This window comes from Myxocyprinus asiaticus, chromosome 14, assembly GCF_019703515.2.
Source record: "Myxocyprinus asiaticus isolate MX2 ecotype Aquarium Trade chromosome 14, UBuf_Myxa_2, whole genome shotgun sequence".
NCBI lineage: Eukaryota > Metazoa > Chordata > Actinopteri > Cypriniformes > Catostomidae > Myxocyprinus > Myxocyprinus asiaticus.
This window is the reverse complement of record NC_059357.1, coordinates 46601587-46620506: the sequence shown is the minus strand read 5'-3', so window position 1 is coordinate 46620506 and position 18920 is coordinate 46601587. Positions and strand designations below refer to the sequence as shown.

The 18920-nt window shown below is 36.4% G+C and overlaps 1 protein-coding gene across 1 annotated transcript in view; it reads right to left on the bottom strand.

Moving 5' to 3' along the window:
- cyth3b (cytohesin 3b) overlaps nt 1–18920 on the bottom strand; it is a 79047-nt gene that overhangs the window by 9013 nt on the left and 51114 nt on the right. Inside the window, exons 9-12 of the mRNA XM_051717462.1 lie at nt 17204–17315; nt 7491–7567; nt 4713–4784; nt 4477–4631 (exon numbers count right to left, since the gene is read on the bottom strand). Of these exons, the coding sequence (XP_051573422.1) occupies nt 4477–4631; nt 4713–4784; nt 7491–7567; nt 17204–17315 (416 nt within the window). The remainder of the gene's footprint in view (nt 1–4476; nt 4632–4712; nt 4785–7490; nt 7568–17203; nt 17316–18920) is intronic.

The following is an 18920-nucleotide window of genomic DNA, read 5'->3' as shown; positions in this document are numbered from 1 at the left end:
AGTGTGATTACAGGTAAGCAGATATGGATTGTGGGTCATAACTGTGCCGACTAGGCAAAATGTCATTGTGATAAACCCTCACATCCTGCACACTTCTCTGCGATAACACATGCTAACGTTAGCCTGAGATTATCATAAAGAGATCGCCAAAGGTCTGTTAGTCTCTCTGAAGCGGGTGGTTTGGTTCACTTCAGCCACAGGGGGTTTAAGCCCCAACTAATCTGCAGTGATGCCCCGTGAACACACAGGGGCTGCGGATGAGGGGGAGGTACAGTGAAAATGTGATGAGACTGCTGTTTCTATTCAAAAACAACACCCATCACCATCACAACTAGTGCAGATGAAATCAACTCATTTTGGACCAAGCTGCAGTTAGTAGCTCTTTTTCAAAACCTAGTGGGGTAAATCTCACAAATCCTGTCAAGAACATGTCCGTGTCACAAAACAATAATTACTAAAGTTATGATTTCTGCAGTGTTTCATAAGGGCAAAACATATGGAGCCCCTAAGAGAACAGGGCAGGATATTTTGTTCTGGAATAGTTTTGCGTGCCCTTGCAATAACTTGTGCATTCCCTCGCAATAGTTTGCATTCATTCGCAATATATTTACCATGGTATTACTACAGTAACCATATTTTAACCTTGATATTCGTAGTGAAACCATAGCTATAGTACAGGAAAACAAAAACTATGTTAATAAAAATCTTAACTTTGTGGTGGTATTTGTGGTAAAACCATAGTAACCACAAGATTAACAATGGTTAATCTATAGTAAAACCAAGGTTACTACAGTGGTAAGAAAAAGTATGTGAACCCTTTGGAATTAGCTGGTTTTCTGAATTAACTGGCTATAAAATGTGATCTCATTTCATCAAAGTCACAAGTACAGACAAACAGAATGTGCTTACGCTAACAACACACAAACAATTATAATCTTTCATGTCTTTATTGAACACATCCCATTAAACATTCACAGTGCTGTGGAAAAAGTAAGTGAACCCTTGGATTTAATAACTAGTCAATTCTCCTTTGGCAGCAATAACCTCACCCAAGCGTTTTTAGTAGCTGCAGATTAGACTTGCACAACCTTCAGAAGGAATTTTGTACCATTCTTCCTTACAGAACTGTTTCCGCTCAGCCATATTCTTAGAATGTCTGGTGTGAACGGCTCTCTTGAGGTCATTCCACAGTATCTCTATTGGGTAAGGTCTGGGCTCTGACTGGGACACTCCAAAAGATGGATTTTCTTTTTTAAGTCTTTCTGTAGTGGATTTACTTCGATGTTTAGGGTCATCACCCAACTTCTACTGAGCTTCAGCTGGCGCACAGCCACCCTATTGTTATCCTGTAGGATATCTTGATAAACTTGGGAATATATTTTTCCCTTGATGATGGCAAACAGTCCAGGCCCCAAAGCAGCCCCAAATCATGATGCTCCCCCACCATACTTCACTGTTGGGATGATGTTTTCATGTTGGTATGCAGTACCCTTTTTACACCATATGTAGTGCTGTGTGTTCTTCCGAAACAGTTCAACTTTAGTTTCATCAGTCCACAAAACATTTTCTCAGTAGCGTTGTGAAGTGTTAAGGTGGTCTTTGGCAAAACTTCAGGCACGCAGAAATGTTTTTGTTGGAAGGCAGCGGCTTCCTTCGTGGTGTCCTGCCATGGACACCATGCCTGTTTAATGTTTTCCATATAGTAGACTCATGAACAGAGATGTTAACCAGTTCCAATGATTCCTTCAAGTCTTTAGCTGTCACTCTAGTGTTCTTTTTTACCTCAATGAGCATTCTGCGTTATGCCCTTTAAGTCACCAGTACTTAATTGTCTCCATTTATAGACAATTTGTCTAACTGTGAAAATATGAATATCTAAGCTCTTCGAGATAACTTTGTTACCCTTTTCCACTTTATGCAAGCAACAATTCTTAATTGTAGGTCTTCTGAGACCTCTCTTTTGCAAGGCATGGTCCAACGTCAGCAGATGCTTCTTGTGAATAGCAAACTCAAAATGTTTCAAAGTCAAAGTAGCTCTAACCCACACCTCCAAACTCGTTTCATTAACTGGATGCCAGGTTTGCCACTTTTCCTGACTCTAATTAGCTTTTGTTGACGTCAGTAGCCCAGGGGTTTTCCAACCTACACTGTGAATGTATGAATGATGCATTCAATATGTACAAGAACAATACAATAATTTGTGTTTGTTCATTATTGTAACTTAGATAAAGATCAAACCATATTATAAGACAAATTTATACATAAATGCAGGTAATTCCAAAGGGTTCACATACTTCTTGCCACTGTATATGAATACAATATACTGCTTTAAATCCATGGTTTCCTGAATAGGCATTCTTCCTTACTACTGTCCATAGTACGCCAAAAACGGCATACCAATGTAGTAGTATGTCCGAATCCTCAGTATTCATAAAAAAAAAAAAAGAAAAACATTAAATAGTAAACAAGAAATACCCGGATGACCTACTGTACTATTTCTGGCGAGATTCTGAAATGCAGATCAACTAGACACTTTACTATCCCATAATGCCACGGGAGATGAAGCGATATTGCTGGATAAAAAATAAATAAATAAAAAACGACGGAAGGTTGTGAATAGGACGGCTCTTTAACTGTAAGTGTTTTAAATACCAAAAACGTTGTTCCTTGTGCTAAAATGGTGCTTGTATAACGAAACGGGAGATTATTTCTGATTGTTGTAACTACGTCATATATGCGGGTCACGTGACGGGACAATGCCCACGTTCCCGGATGAAGTACTGTATGTCAGAAATCTATTACTACTACTCACCTGCATACCTAAAGAATTTTTTTTTACTTCATTTATTTTTTCTTCATCAAATGCAGTACATACTCTGACAGTAAGCGATTTTGGATGCGGAAACACTAAAAAATTGCCAATATTTTACAGTTGCCAAGATTTAACAGCAATTTCTTATAATAAAATACTGTATTTAGAATTTTACTGTAAAATAAATGCAAGCTAGGCCATTTTCTGTCATAACAAATTACTGTAAAAAAGAAATAACAATATCGCACTGCATTGTGGGATAATAGTGTTTAGTTTGAAGTCACTATTATGGTGTTTAGTGTTCCCTTTGGATGGGAACTTTGACTAATTTACTTTTAAATAATTTTCTCTCAGCAGGCATGATTGTGATATAAAACACATTTTGTTGCACTGTTACACTGCACTGTTAGTTTGTGCTGAGGTGCAACTTTGTATGTTAATTCAAGTTAATAGTTCAGGGGATAGGGGGATGTTTGCAATGCTTATGCTATGCTTTGATTTGTTGTTAACACTCATGAACTTTTAGTATGAGTTGTCAACCAGGCACGAACAGACATCAGAACTCAGCACTCAAAACTCAGCAATAGTGACAACACAGCACAGTCATTTTCTGGCCCTGTTAACTGCAAAGTCATGTATTCGCTTTGCACGGCAGAGAAACTAGCGTGCAGCCATCTTGAAAATTTTGGCTTTGAACTTCTGGTCTAGCGTTTTCTATATAGATGTCTATGATGTTGATGTCAAAGTTTAATTAGCTAGTGAAGTGGATTTATAGCTTATAGCGTTGCTAAAAGTTATCATGAGTATTTTAAAGTGTTCAGGGGATGTCATAACAACTGAAAGCAGAGGGGGGAGATTTTAAAACAAGAGTACTTTATTCACAAATAAACAAGATCCTACCTTCATGCTGTGGATGTACTCATGAAACTCCAAGACTCAGAGACAACACAAAGTCATTAAAATATCTCTGTACGACACCTCAGTAACAGCAAAACACCTCACTAGCATTTTCACATAGTAAAGTGGTGCTATAGACTCACACCATCAAATCTTTGTGAAAATACTTTCTGTGCTCCCACACGTAATCCATTTTGATTGACTCTTCTCAGTAGCTTCAATGCAAACCAGAAGTTAAGAGACAAAACACGGAAGCGTGGAGCACTGAAAAGGGGCAGGGCTGAATAAGGTGAACACTGTTGTCTTTTAATTGTAATAAACTGTAGAAATACAAAATTTTTACAGTGCTTATTTATTTTTAATTTTTTTGGCTGAATGATTATAATTTTTATTAGACTACCATAGTTTTGGTTTTCATGTATAATTAATATGCTTTTACTACAAATATAATGGTTAAAATATGGTTACTATAGTAAAACTATTGTAAATGTTGTGGTTACTACAAATACCATAGTTTAACAACAGTTGCCGTTGTAAAACCATGGTTTTGGTAATGCAAAATGTATTGTGAGGGAACACTAAGCATTTTTTGTTGTTGTCATGGAACGCAAAACTGTTGCAAGGGAACTCAAAACTATTTCAGGGTAGGCAGCTCACTAGGGTTTGGAATAGAGTTTCTGTCTTGAAAATATGCTGCATTTCTCAAAGCTACTAATGAGGTCACTCAACAAAACTCTGTATTAAATAGAATATGCCCGAACTCTTACTTTATGGATTTGATCCACTCCTCCTTCTCCTCTGGTGTTGGTGCTGATATCCTGTAGACCACATGGTTCCCCTCCACAACCCGTCCATCCGCCTCGGTCTTACATGCCTTTATCACCTGTCCTTTATGGTTGGGGTTGTACAGCTCAAAGCAGTTCTGCATGATGGCACAGAGATAGACATGAGGTTGTCATCATCTTGAACAGAGACTCTGCTTGAGGTTTGTTGGGGTACTCACAGGTTTACGGGGTTCCTCCACCTCTCTAATGCTGAGATTCTCCAGAGGGATTATTCCACGAGGTTCCTTGTCCTGGAGACAGCAGAAACCCTTTAATATGCTTCTGAGACAAGAATTACTCATCAAGACCCCAACACAGTTTGGTTGTCAATAAGATAACTGTGGACAATTGTGAATTTCACCTTGGGGTTCACTTTTGCAAACTACCATTCAAAAGTTTGGACACATTTGTGTTATTTCACTGTTACTGTGACTGAAAAGTAGTAATAATAGAGAGTAGTAATAATAAGAAAGAGAGCTGTCAAAATGAATGTGATTAATTTAATGTTTAATGCTTTCATTTTTCTTTACAGCGATTCCGTGTCAATGATCAAGTGATGGAAAAAGAACCTCTTCTAAAACAAGCACACATGGGACTTGTGACAAAAATCATGTTCTTTGCAGCCTGTTTAAGGCAGAATTTAATTACCACAGAAGCACTTTAAGTCTTAACTATCACCTTAAAAGCTGAAAAACACGATAAATGGCACTGATGAGGGACCGCTGTGGTAGGATAGCTTGTTCTCCCATATACGGTCTGTCTGTTCCCCTACAAAAATGAATGACTATTCAAATGAAGTATTCTAAGGTGGACAGTGTCAGCGCTAAAAGCAGAACAATATGTTTGATGTGTTTGAAATGGCATACTACCATACTACTCGAATTCGCCCATTCTCTACAGTGCTTTTCATGTGGAGTTCAAAGTGCCGCTTAATTCTGGAGATCAAGTGGATAGTCACACCCCTCAAGCTGATTATTAATATTGTGGAGGATGAGAGTTTAAGAGGTTTAATCCCAAATGCAACGAATATCTACCTTTGGGGACTAGTTCTTTCATTTATTCAACCTCTCACTTAGACTTTTGGAAACATTTAGTGTAACTTGAACTGGTGCTAACTTTATACTTTAAAATGTTAATATACATTATTGTTACATATTGCTTTGTTTTCTTTCCTAAGATGGAACGAAATGCATTTTAACAGGAAAGGTAGTATATATAGTGTATATATATATATATTATATACTGTATACTGTCAATTTTCAATTGTCAACACTTTCAAAATCTTTGATTAATCGGGATTAGTTATGAAAAATCATGTGACTAATTGTGATTAAATATTTTAATCGACTGACAGCACTAAGTAATAAATATAGTAATAAAGAATGAGTTCATGTGTCACGCTGCATGTGCTAAAAATTCTGAATATAAATTATTTTATGATGTCAGAAGTGCAGAAGTGTAAGAAAGATGAACCATTCATAGCAAAGAGTCACTGCAGTTGATCCACAACAATTAAAATAGTAAAAAAAAAAATTATTAAAGCAACAATCAAAAAAGCTATCTCTTCCATTTTAATCGGAGTTTTGTCCTGACCAGCCGCAACCACAATAAGTGATCAAAAATCAAAGCTGTATATAGAGTGCAACAGTTTAGTTCCTGATAAAAAATTCCATTCATTATATCCATAGGCGAATTGATTTTAAACGATATCTTATAAATCTTTAAAGACAGACATACAGTGAGCACTGAGGTTGATAATCGATGGTAAATGCTTCTGTTGAAGCCATCAGTCCACATTATTTCAGTGTAATTTTTAAAAAATCGTGTTTAAAAATCAGAATTCCTATTGAAGAACTAAACTATCCATGATCCTAAAGAGAAAGATCCACCAATCAGAAAGTCTTGGCGAACAAAGCGCACCAAAAGGGCTCTGCAGGGACCGCCCACTCCCATGAAGCACTTTGGATGACACAATCAAGTCTGACAGGCTAGGGATTGATCCCTTTTTCATGCATCGGTAATCTGAAGATTTTCCTGATGATTATCGATATATATCAGGATTTTTTTTTCAGATATAAATTGGGCTGCTCATTGCACAATAGTCTTTGTGTTTATAAATATATTTCTCAACACAACTTTGGTAAAGTGAGAGTGGCAGGGTATATATATATTTAAGGGGGTTGTACACCAGTCGTGTCTGGCAGACGACATGGCACATTTTAAAATTCTTCATGCTTCTGTAAATGTTATATCACCTTCTTGTGGTCTCCCAACGCTATTACGCCAACTAACAGTGAATTGTAAAGCACGCAAATTAGGCTTCTAATTTAAATGTCGACTAATTTTAATATATCGATGCCTCAAAAATATATCGATAAAATAACGTGCCAATTAATAATCGATATAACAATATTTTATGACATGCCTAATATCTGAATATTTTGCAATAAAATGTAATGAATTGTTTCTATACAACTTTAAACAACAACTTTTACAACTTTAAATCAATAGTTTAGGTTTTTGTAACCAAGATTTTTGCTTTTTTTTAAAGGAGGAATGAGTCGGAATTAATTTTTGTGGTAATTAACATTATGCCACAAATGCTGTCGATTGAGCTTAACTTGTATTGAACCCTGAACATTCCTTTAAGTAGTCTTGTAACTTTGTCTTATTGTTCCATTTTCAAAACTTTTTTGCTTCTAATTAAAGTTTGTAATGTTGTGATTCACCACAAAGCTGGTTGATTTGGTTCATGTTTTACTACTCTTTTTATGAAGGTTTAAAATATCTGGAATATTCCGGAAAAAAGATGCCTGAAAAAGTGGGCGGGCACATATGTTCTTATTGACTGTGAATGTGCTGAGTCATGCAGCACTTTCGCTTTTAGTGTGGTGCACCTGGTCAGGACACAAAGTCCAAAAATAACATACTGACTTAATGCAAATTTATCTACTTACTGTTGTGTACTCAAAATAGTACAAGCAGTTGTCTGTCAGAATAAACCACCTCCTCTTCCAAGTTTTTACCCGTCCACCTACAGAGAAAATCAAACAGAACAGACAAATGTTAGGAGAAATGTCTAAATTGAAACAAAGCATCAGAGCAAGATTTAGAAACAGTATCTAACTAGAGCAATCATTGCTTCTGTTTCTCATTTCAGGAATATTAGGCTGATGTAATATCTTCTGGTGGTGAATACATGTTTATTAGCAAATGGTCATACATAATCATAGTGTAAGGCATCTTCTTAAAGGTGAAGTGTGTACGTTTTTGGATGTTGGATATTCAGACCTTAGCCCAGACCTCTGCAGATACGTATGGGCCCATAGATAATAAAAGTTTAAAAGTGACATCTGTGGAGTCATTTAACATAAATAAATCTTTAAATATCACTAGAACGAAAAGAAAATGTCCCGCTAACTTTTGATCACCACTAACATGTTGGTGTTTGATGGGGAAGTGTGAACTGGCCTTAAAACATAATAAAAAAAACTTTTGGCTTTCTGTAGTTTATTCCTCTTTGTGTACAATTGAAATTTTATATTGATTCATCCTGTGTTTTTGGTCTGTTTAGAAGTCAACAGGATGTAAATTGGCTAAAATATGTACTGGATTTTTGATGAACTTTGAACTGGATGAACTTTGTGAAGCTCATGACGTGTTTTAATTTAAGACTTTTGCAAAAAATTCAAATGTTCTGGCTCGTGTTTGCACATTTTTGCAATTGTACATTACTCTTTGCATTCATGGTTATGTATCTAAATATTTTGACATTTTGACTATTCACATACACAACCGAAATGGCGAGTCACATGTTTTTGTCTTGCATACCTTACGTGCAAACAAGAATGAGTGAGCTCAACCAATGATGTGACGGAACTAACTGTTTGAACAATGAAAGACAGAGTAAGTGTTTGGGATTTTTTTTTTTTTTTTTGGCAACAATCATTATTTTTGCAGTTCTGTTTGGTGCTGCTATAGTATGATGAAATGACACCCTTCACAACTGACTATCTGCAAGAACTGAAATTCTAGAGTGAATTTTGATCATGAATGTCTGCTGAATTTTTAAGGAAATAATAGAGCTTTAGTCTTTGTGTTCCACTGCGCTGGAAAGTTCTGTTTTTGTTCCAGGCACTGAGGCCAAAGCACAACTCCACCTTGATTTCAACTTGAGAGACCACGTCGAGCAAAAACAGAAATGTCTTGGAGCGATGCTGCTCTGATGAGAGGAGAGCGATGTCAGAGAGAGCTAAGATCACACAGCTAACCTTATCTGTTGTATTCTAAACTAACATACTCACAACAGAGTAAAAACAAAATAAATTTAAAAAAAAATAAAGACCTCAAAGAACTCTAGTTTGCATTTTACCATTAAATTAGGCACATTAGCTCTGTTCCAAAACTTAGAGAGCTGCCTACAGAGGCAGCATTTCAAGACATTGAAGGCACACTACTGGCATGAAAGCTATTCCAAAAGATGTCTTATAATTACATAATTAAATCTTAATTATGTTGCCATCTAACACGTAGATGGCAATCCTACAATGCATTGTACGGACCATTCCCTCACAATAGTTTGCATTCCCTCGCAATTATTTTGAGTTACCTCGCAATATTTTATCAATTCCTTACAAAAATGTACCACGTTTTTACTACTGTTACCGCAGTTGAACTATTGCATTTGTATTAAACCATAGTAACCACAAAATGTACCATGGTTTTACTACAGTAACCACGTTTTAACCAAGATATTTGTGACTAGACTATAGTAATAAAAATCCTAATCACATTGCCAAAAAAAAAAAAAGAAAAAAGAAAAATCAGTTAGATTTACTATAGTAACACCATGATTAATTTGTGGTACATGTGGTTTTTAAAACCATGGTTCCTACCACAAAAAATGGTTACATGGTTACTGGTTGACTATGTGAATTCATTAGAAAAATTATTTTGTGTTTACTATGGTTTCACTAAAAATACCATAGTTCAACTATGGTTACTGTGGTAAAACCATGGTTAATCATCATTAGGGATGGATAAAGGTATTGTGAGGAAACCCAAAACTATTGCGGAGGAATGCAAAACATATTGTGAGGAAACGCAAAACGTATTGTCGAAAGTTTGCGGCTGGTTGGCCAAAACTCTAGATTTTTTGTAAGCGATGCAAAACTATTTCGAGGGGATGCAAAACTGTTTCAGAAAATAAATTCCCCTTCCTGTCTTTTAAGGTGCTCCAAAGTCAAGTAAAGTATTTATTTATTTATTTATTTTTATATAGCTCTTTTCAGAATTCACATTGTTTTAAAGCAGCTTTACAGAAAATTAGCATTGCAACAAACTCAAATAAAAAATAATAAATCCAAGATGGTGGACAAAGTGAGAGGAATTTCGGTTATGAATACACTGAAATGTATTGATAAAATAGTTAGCATAGCAACATGCTAACATCAAACTTTTGAAATCAATTGCGAGTTGAGTCTCCCACACGATGCCATATTTGTGTGACAGTGGAAATTGCTGCTTATGCATTTCTTTCCAAATGAGTCACTTATATGACCTTATATGACTATATCCTTATCTAGGCAGCAGACAGAAAGACAGTTCACTAGGTTTTGGAAGAGAGCTAATGTCTCATGGGAAACCGCTAGACGCCACAATTATGCTCGGGAAAATGGTGCATATATACACACTCAAAGCCAATCTCTCACACACCCACACACACACTGGATATTATCATATATGTTGAAGCCTGTGACTCATTTGCAGTATTGCCTTTTCCCTTGCTATAATCTAGAACGAGAGAGAGAGTCTGCTGTTCTGTTTTTGGCAGTTGTAATAACGTAGTGTATCTAGCACAACATCCCACTTCTGCTGACTCAAACATCAGGTTCCCACAGCTGCTGAACACTAAATGCACGACACAGAGAGATAAGAGTCATGCTATCTGCAGTTATACATCACATCTTCTGCCTTCACTGTCTCTGATGTTCTTCTGTATAACACCATCTATGTCACAAAAGCTGGCAGCAGGAGATACACAGAAAGCACTAATGCGGCTGTGATGGAAAGCATTCACAGATGAGAAATGTGGGCCGTCTGTGTGGTGAGAGATCACAGGTGATGTTTATAATTGGGGTTGTTCATAGTGAGATTTTAAGGCATTTAAAGGCTCCGATACATTCATGGTGAAGTTCTTCTTCATTTTCCACTTAGAGCTAGAAAGAAGGTCGAAACAGTCAAGCAACGTAATACTGAACATCACAAACATTTAGACACCGGCCACACTGCATGAAGAGAATCTACATTAGATGAGTAAAAGAAGTTATATACACGCAGTAGATAACTTGTCATGTTTACATTTCGCATTCATGGCACTAATGCTAATGCTTACACGCTACAGGTGTTACCATTTGTTATTGTAGATTTTTACTGTACTTTATAGACTTTTGTAGACTTAATCTAAAAAAATGGTCTTGGAAATGGTCTTAGAAAATGTCTCTACACAAACGATTGCACAGATATAGGTGAGTTGTCACCAGTTTGGCTGGAAAAATATATATTGATCTCAAAGAAGGTGGAGCACCAGGTCACACCCATTGATGACACTGGCCAATGGCAGTAAGAAGGTATTTTAACAGCCGGTACAAAGTTTTCCTGAAGTTCTCACTGGCAAGTTGTTTCAAACAACCGCAATTAACTAAAAAACACCTTTTTAGCCAGATTTGGTTTTAATTATGTCACACCCATAAAATCTTTTTTTTTTTTTTTGAAGTAAATTGGGGCCTTTATATGCATCTCATTAAGCTCAATATTTCAGCTCTGTTATGGAGAAAAAACTACAGTTACCTTTTTTCAAGAATAGTAATTGTGAAAAATGTGGGGTAGTGCAATGATATTCATCCTTGTAATTTTTGCCCGTTAACTTTCGCGCTCCAAAATACTTAGAATGTAACAGGGTTTGTGACAAAAAGAAACATAATATTTTTACATTTTATTTGTTTATGTTACAATTTTTTTTTTAACCCCAGTTATAATTTGTAAAACTGAGTGAGACTACCAAAATGTACTTTGTCCTGACAGTAAACGGCGATTTTGTGCAGCACGCGCTGGAGCTACTCCTGCCAATCCGTCCAGTGTAGACAGCCTCAAGCTGTTGCAGCGCAACGCGACATCGATCCCATCTGGTGTAGACAGGGTGTTAGGGTTAGTAACAATATATAAATGACTTTAAGTTAAATCATGAAACTCTACATCCCGCAAAGCTGATAGTTCCTTTGAAACTGCATCTGGTTGCGAATCAACTAGCATGCTCCCTCTTTGTCTAACATTTAAATTGCATTAAGTTGTTTGCAGGCAAGCCAGTTTTACTGCAGCACACTACCAGAGTTTTATCTCTGAAACCCTCCTCCTCCCCAGCACCAAGTGTCTAGATCTGCTTCAGAGGGATTGTGTGTATGTCTAACTGTGCAGCAGCAGCATGTCTTGCATGCCTGATGCAATATGTCTTATGTTTGTCTAATTGTGCAGCAACATGTCCTACAATGCTTAACACAGCATGTCTGTGTGTTTAGCAGTGCCAAGTCTTCATATACTTGCTCTGAAACAGCATATGTCAATCTAGTCTGCCAAGATGAAACCTACTAACTTGTAATGTCTTTTATAATAAGGGCTGTTGATTTAACATGTTAATTAAGTGTGATTAATTATATTAAAAATAATGCATTAAAAAATTCAATTAATCATGTCCCAGGACTAAGGAATATACCCACCATCAGATCAATTCAAGCTTGAAGTACCACCTGTTTCAGCAGGGGGCAGTCAGCAAAACTGTATAGGAAACACGCAGCTGTGCAGACAACAAACGACACTCAGGCTTGCATGACAATATCGACAGCACAAGATGAGATGACCATTCTTGCATTAAATTGTCCATTGTTGCCAAAGGTTTGCTGCAAGTTCATCACTGCCGGTGAAGAGCTGCAAACTTCTGGCAAACATTTGTGGTGAATCACAAGCTCATTTGCATGTGAAAATATTGAGTAGCAAATTTGCGGTAAGTTTGCCAGAACTATTTTATGTAATGGAATTCTGAATGCAAGGATCTCGAAACATGCTCTAAGTTTCAAACAAGGTTTAACTTGACACAGCGACCTAAAAACACTGTGTTTATGACACAACGCAACCAAAGCGAGACGCTCCAAAAGCATCTGTGTATACTGACACGTCCTTAGAAAAGCTCTTATAAAAAATCTATATTAGACAGATTGATGAATTCAATTGCAAAATTGATTGCTGTGGACTGTAGTCTAATGATAGGCTTACGTTCAATGATATGGTCATTCCGGACTGTTCCGCCAAAATTTTAACCCCTGATAATATACTGAATTATTGTTATTTGAGGGCCTTTCTCAGAAAATATTTATATATGTGATTAATTAATCAGCATATCATGTAATTAATTTGATTACAAATTTGTATCGATTGACAGCCCTAATTATAATACCTTAAAATGTATTCTTAGAGTTGTCATGACTGAAAAATGTGTTATTTGCAAGGCAGCAACCACATATTTAAGATTGAGGGTAATAGTTTAAGAACCAGCAATTTAAAACCCCATATTTGGTGATTTGGAATAGTTCTCTCATCATTTACTCACCCTTATGCCATCCCAGATGTGTATGACTTTCTTCTGCTGAAAACAAACAAAGATTTTTAGGACAATATCTCAGCATTGTAGGTCCATACAATGAGAGTGAATGATGACCAAAATTTTGAAGCTCCAAAAAGCACATTAAGGCAGCATAAAAGTAATCCATATATGACTTCAGTGGTTTAATCCATGTCTTCTGAAGCGATCCAATCCAAAAGTGGTTTTAGGTGAGAACAGACCAAAATATAACTCCTATAAATCTTGACATCAATAGTCTCCTTGGCGATCATGATTTCAAGCTTGATTATACTTCCTAGCGCCAACTAGTGCTCTGCGCATGTGTCAAGCACTAGGAAGTGTAATTGAGCTTGAAATCATGATCGTGCCTAGAGACAACAATGGCAAGATGTACAGTGAAAAATGAGTTACATTTTGGTCTGTTCTCAACCAAAATCAATTAGATCGCTTCAGAAGACATAGATTAAACCACTGGAGTCTGATGGATTACTTTTATGCTGACTTTATCTCCTTTTTGGAGCTTCAAATTTTTGGTCACAATTCACTTGCATTGTATGGACCTACAGAGCTGAGATATTCTTCTAAAAATCTTTGTTTGTGTTCAGGAGAAAAAAAGTCATATACATCCGGGATGGCATGAGGGTGAGTAAATGATGAGAATTTTCCTTTTTGGGTGAACTATCCCTTTAATCTGAATGTTGGGGTGGTCTCTCGATGTCTATGGCACTTACGGCCCTGATACTTCGCCCCTGAGGGGGAAAATATGATTTCTTCAAAGTTTAGCAGTAACCTTTACCAGTGAAATGTTTTAAAATGTTCATGCACAAATTGCACTGTTTTCTGATAAAGAGTCCTACACAGAGAATCTTCAGAGTAGCGCAAATTTTGGGTCGTTTTATTTATTTATTTATTCATTCAATATTTCTTTTTCCTCAAATGAATATATTCTTCTTTTTAAATTAGTTCAATTTGTGTTGTAACTGATTTAATCCTTTTATTTCCTCTGTGGAGTGCACACATTTTCCAGTGTATATTCCCACAAATCCAACAGGGATATTTTTAGAGAATAAAACTGTAATTATTTGAATGGAAAAAGTCTCCCTGCTCTGTTGTGTAATGTGTACCTTTATTATTAGCAAGTTTATAGGACTGCTGGGACATTACATAGAAAAAAAGGAATGTGAGTGTTGTGAGCCAGACAATACAGCAAAGGTGTGATGCTAAAGCAGACCAGGCGCAGTGTCCCACTAGCCAATGTTTTGTACATATTTAAAATGTTTGAGAATCAGAGGGAGTCCTGTGTGCTGTTAACAACCACAGTGTCTCAACTAAGGACCATATCGACCCAAAGTCAAGATCCGACATGTTTGAAAATATCGCAGGCAGTCGCTGAGGTGAACTCTCATGGCCTTGGCAGTGACCAATGAGCTTCTGTTTACAGTGAAGAACTGACAAGCCCACCCCCAAGTCTCTTTGATATTATCGTTTTTTAGCGTGATCTTAGCTAAAGAAGCACAGTTTATGACATCATTGTTGTCAGATTTTACTGCTGATTTGAAATATCTGATTTGATCGAAATCTTGACCAACCATTTTGGAGATTTCGGTCTTTCCTCATTCACGTAGATAGGAGCTGTACTTTTATGCTGCTTGTATTCATAGAAAATAGTTCCCTGGGAGTGTTCTTAAGATGCTCACTGAGTGGACTGACTTGCCTTGAAAGGGACTTTGGTATTACCCCCTTTTCATGACCCATTACATTTACATTTATGCATTTGGCAGACGCTTTTATCCAAAGTGACTTACAGTGCACTTATTACAGGGACAGTCCCCCAGGAGCAACCTGGAGTTAAGTGCCTTGCTCAAGGACACAATGGTGGTGGCTGTGGGGATTGAACTGGCAACCTTCTGCTTACCAGTTCTGTGCTTTAGCCCACTATGCCACCACCACTCCATTAAATTCCCAATGGATGAAATCAAGCAATTTTAAAAACAAGTTCAACTGAAAACAAGTTTTTATTTAATTTTTGAATTAAAATTGTAATTAATAATTTTTATATTTAAATGTACATACTTTACAAATTAAGCACTGCACTGCTGCCAATGGCCCTAGACTTCCTGTACTAACAGAAAGTACACTCCATTCTGTTTGGCACACTTGCTTTCATCTCGTTCTTATCCATTTATTTTTCACTTTTCATTAGTCACTATAACTCTTTCTGTCAGGCACTCAGTTCCTATGAGACAAAGTAATCCTACTTAGGGAATCTCCCTCTGTGGTGTGAGAAACCCATTAGGACGGTAATGAACAGCACTGTGTTCACAGCTTTCACTGACAACATCTACGGCTCAAATTCGCCTTTGAACGATCAGCCGTAGTTTACAATAGGGCTGGGCAGTATGATGGTACAGTATATACCATGTGATGGTGGAAATGTGTCATCTAGTACAGATTTTGCTATTCCTTTTATACCGTGGTAGACATATTTGTGTGGCTATTTGTGGACAGGACTGCTTCACATTACTTACATGTGAGAGCAAGAATGTAATGTGAGGTAATGTGAAAATACACAACATCACGTGTATTAATTGGGGTTTGTTTGTCACAATGTAAAGCAGAGTTTAGATGTTAATGGTGGATGAGAAACATTGCAACTTGTGCAACTTATCAGCTACATATTTTACAACAGCCTTGAATGAGAATTTAGAGTCGGAACTATCTGCTTTATAATATTAGCATACAACTAAATTATAATATATTATAACTATAATACTAGTCTTGTTTTGAGTCTTATGTTTTTAACTAAATGTTACAAAATGTGCAGCTGTTTTTGCACTAATGCCAGATACACCATTGCACTGCAAAAAAATTATTTTCTTTGTTTTCCAGTAAAAATATCTAGATATCCTTAGAACAAGATGCATTTACTTAAGGAGCAAGTATTGTTTTTAGACAAATCTAACAAAATAATATTTGCCATTGGATTGAGAAAAATCTGGGAAAAACTGTTTATTTGTCTTTCCCAATTTATATATATATATATATATATATATATATATATATATATATATATATATATATATATATATATATATATATTTTTATTTTTATTTATTTTTTATAAAAATTATATAAAAAAAATTTTTTTCTTGTTTTAAGCAGAAACTTATCTTAATTTTGTTAGATTTCTCGAAAAACAAGACTTAATATCTCATGTAAATGTATCTTTTTTAACGAAAAAGGTAAATTATCATGTTTGCTTAATATAAAAAAAATGTAATTGAATTTCCAGAAAAAATAACAAATGCTATGAACTAAACCGCTACCAGTATTGGATAAGTTACTCGAAAACTAATCCACAACAAATTACTTCTCTAAAATTGTAAACAGATTACCTTACTGATTACATCATTGAAAACGTAATCACATTACTAGTTACTTTACTTTTAAATTACTTTCTAAAACACTTATCACAGAAAAGTTTTTATGTTTCTGCTCAATAAATTAAAAATAATGTCTATACTGTATATTCTCCTTGTTCATTTTAACATGCATGTCACATAAACTCAGCAGTCGTTATGGGGTGCACATCCTTCAGCGGTCACAGAAACACAAACAGACATACAGTATATATATCCATAATTCATGTTTTCAATGTATTCTACATAAATAATATTTTAGAAATATATGTAACCCAAGTAATGTACTGATGTACTAATGTAAGTAATTAACTTAATTGAAAGTCAGTTACTAATCTGATTTTTTTTTTTTTTTTGTTAAGTGTGACACATTTTCGACTAAAAAAGTAATTAGATTACAGTAACAATTAACTTTGTACATTCAGATAACACCCAACGCTGACTATTACCATGATATAAAATGACTCATAAAAGATATTAGTCATCCTGCCCACCCCTAGTGAATAAACCCATCTGTGCAGTAAATGACAAAACTATGAGGCTGAGGAGTGCTGACAGAAAACGAGAGTGTGATTCTGACCTAACTTAAGCAGCCAGCCCTCTCTGTCAGGGTTGAAGAAAGTGTGTGTCAGGTCATTGCCATCATCTTCAGGGATTTTGAAAGGTTCACTCTTGATGCTCTCATACAGGTTCTGCAGGAAAGAGAAGGGACATAAGTGCTCATGATCTATGCAAATGAGTACATTAACACGCCTGCCAGTGTAGAATATTAAAAACAGTCATATGGCTGCTGCTGCATTAATCATGATCATGCAGGTTTAGATTCAGTCATATGGAAAGTAACCCAAATGCAGTAAAAGGAGGGTTAGTAACGTTAGAAACAGATTCAGCCCCCAGCAAAAATCAGCTTCAAAAATCCTTCCAAAATTCTGTCAACGGAACACATGCATGCACTCACAACCCTCCACACCCCTTACAAGTTATTGCCCCCATAATGTAACCGTTCTAGATCAGAGCCTGTACAGTATGCAAAAAGCAGTACATCCAATGAGTAGGATGTCCGAATATGCAGTATTAATTATAAACTAGGTGAACAATACCCCAATGACAATGATTGTACTTGTTTAACAACACCAGAGTAAACTTTAATTGTTAAAGGTCAAAGAACATACAAGTCCCAGGTAGTCCCAAGTAGGGTTGCCACTCATAAATGATGTGCCCCGTATCGAATCAATACGGGACGAGATTTGTTCTGTATTTAAGCTGGTCAATGACGTCACCGAGAAATTATTCAAGATCATTAATTTAACCTTGATATTCTTTGGATTTTGTGCCTACGGTGGGTCAGGAGTTGGCAAACCTGCCATCCAGTTAATGAAACAAGATTGGAGGTGTGGTTTAGTGCACTTTTACTTATAAAAAGCACTCAAACATTTTGAGTTTGCTATTCACAAGAAACATCTGCTGATGTGGACCATGCCTCTCAAAAATAGAGATCTCAGAAGACCTACAATCAAGAATTGTTGCTTTGCATAAAGCTAGAAAGGGTTACAAAGTTATCTCGAAGAGCATTGATATTCATTTTTCCACAGTTGAGACAAACTATCTATAAATGGAGATGATTTAGTACTGTGGCTACTCTCCCTAGAAGTGGCGATCCAGCCAAGATGACTCAAAGGGCACACCGCAGAATGCTCATTGAGGTAAAAAAGAACACTAGAGTGACAGCTTAAGACTTTATGGAATCACTGGAACTCGTTAACATCTCTGTTCATGAAGCTACTATATGGAAAACATTAAACAGGCATGTTGTCCATGGTAGGACAAGACAAAGGAAGCCGCTGCTCTCCAACAAAAACATTGCTGCGTGCCTGAAGTTTGACAAAGACCACCTTGACACTCCACAACACTACTGGGAAAATGTTTTGTGGACTGATGAAACTAAACTGAATTGGCATAAAAAGGGCACTGCAAACCAACAAGAAAGCATCAACCCAACTGTGAAGTACAGTGGAGGAAGCATCATGATTTGGGGCTGCTTTGCTGCTTCGGGCATGGGCCACTTGCCATCATTGAGGGAAAAATTCCCAAGTTTATCAAAATATCCTACAGGATAATGTCAGGGTGGCTGTGCGTTAGCTGAAGCTCAGTAGAAGTTGGGTGATGCAGCAGGACAATGACCCTAAACATCAAAGTAAATCCACTACAGAATGGCTTAAAAAAAAGAAAATTAATCTTTTGGGAGTGGCCCAGTCAGAGCCCAGAATTTAACCCTGTAGAGATGCTGTGGAATGACC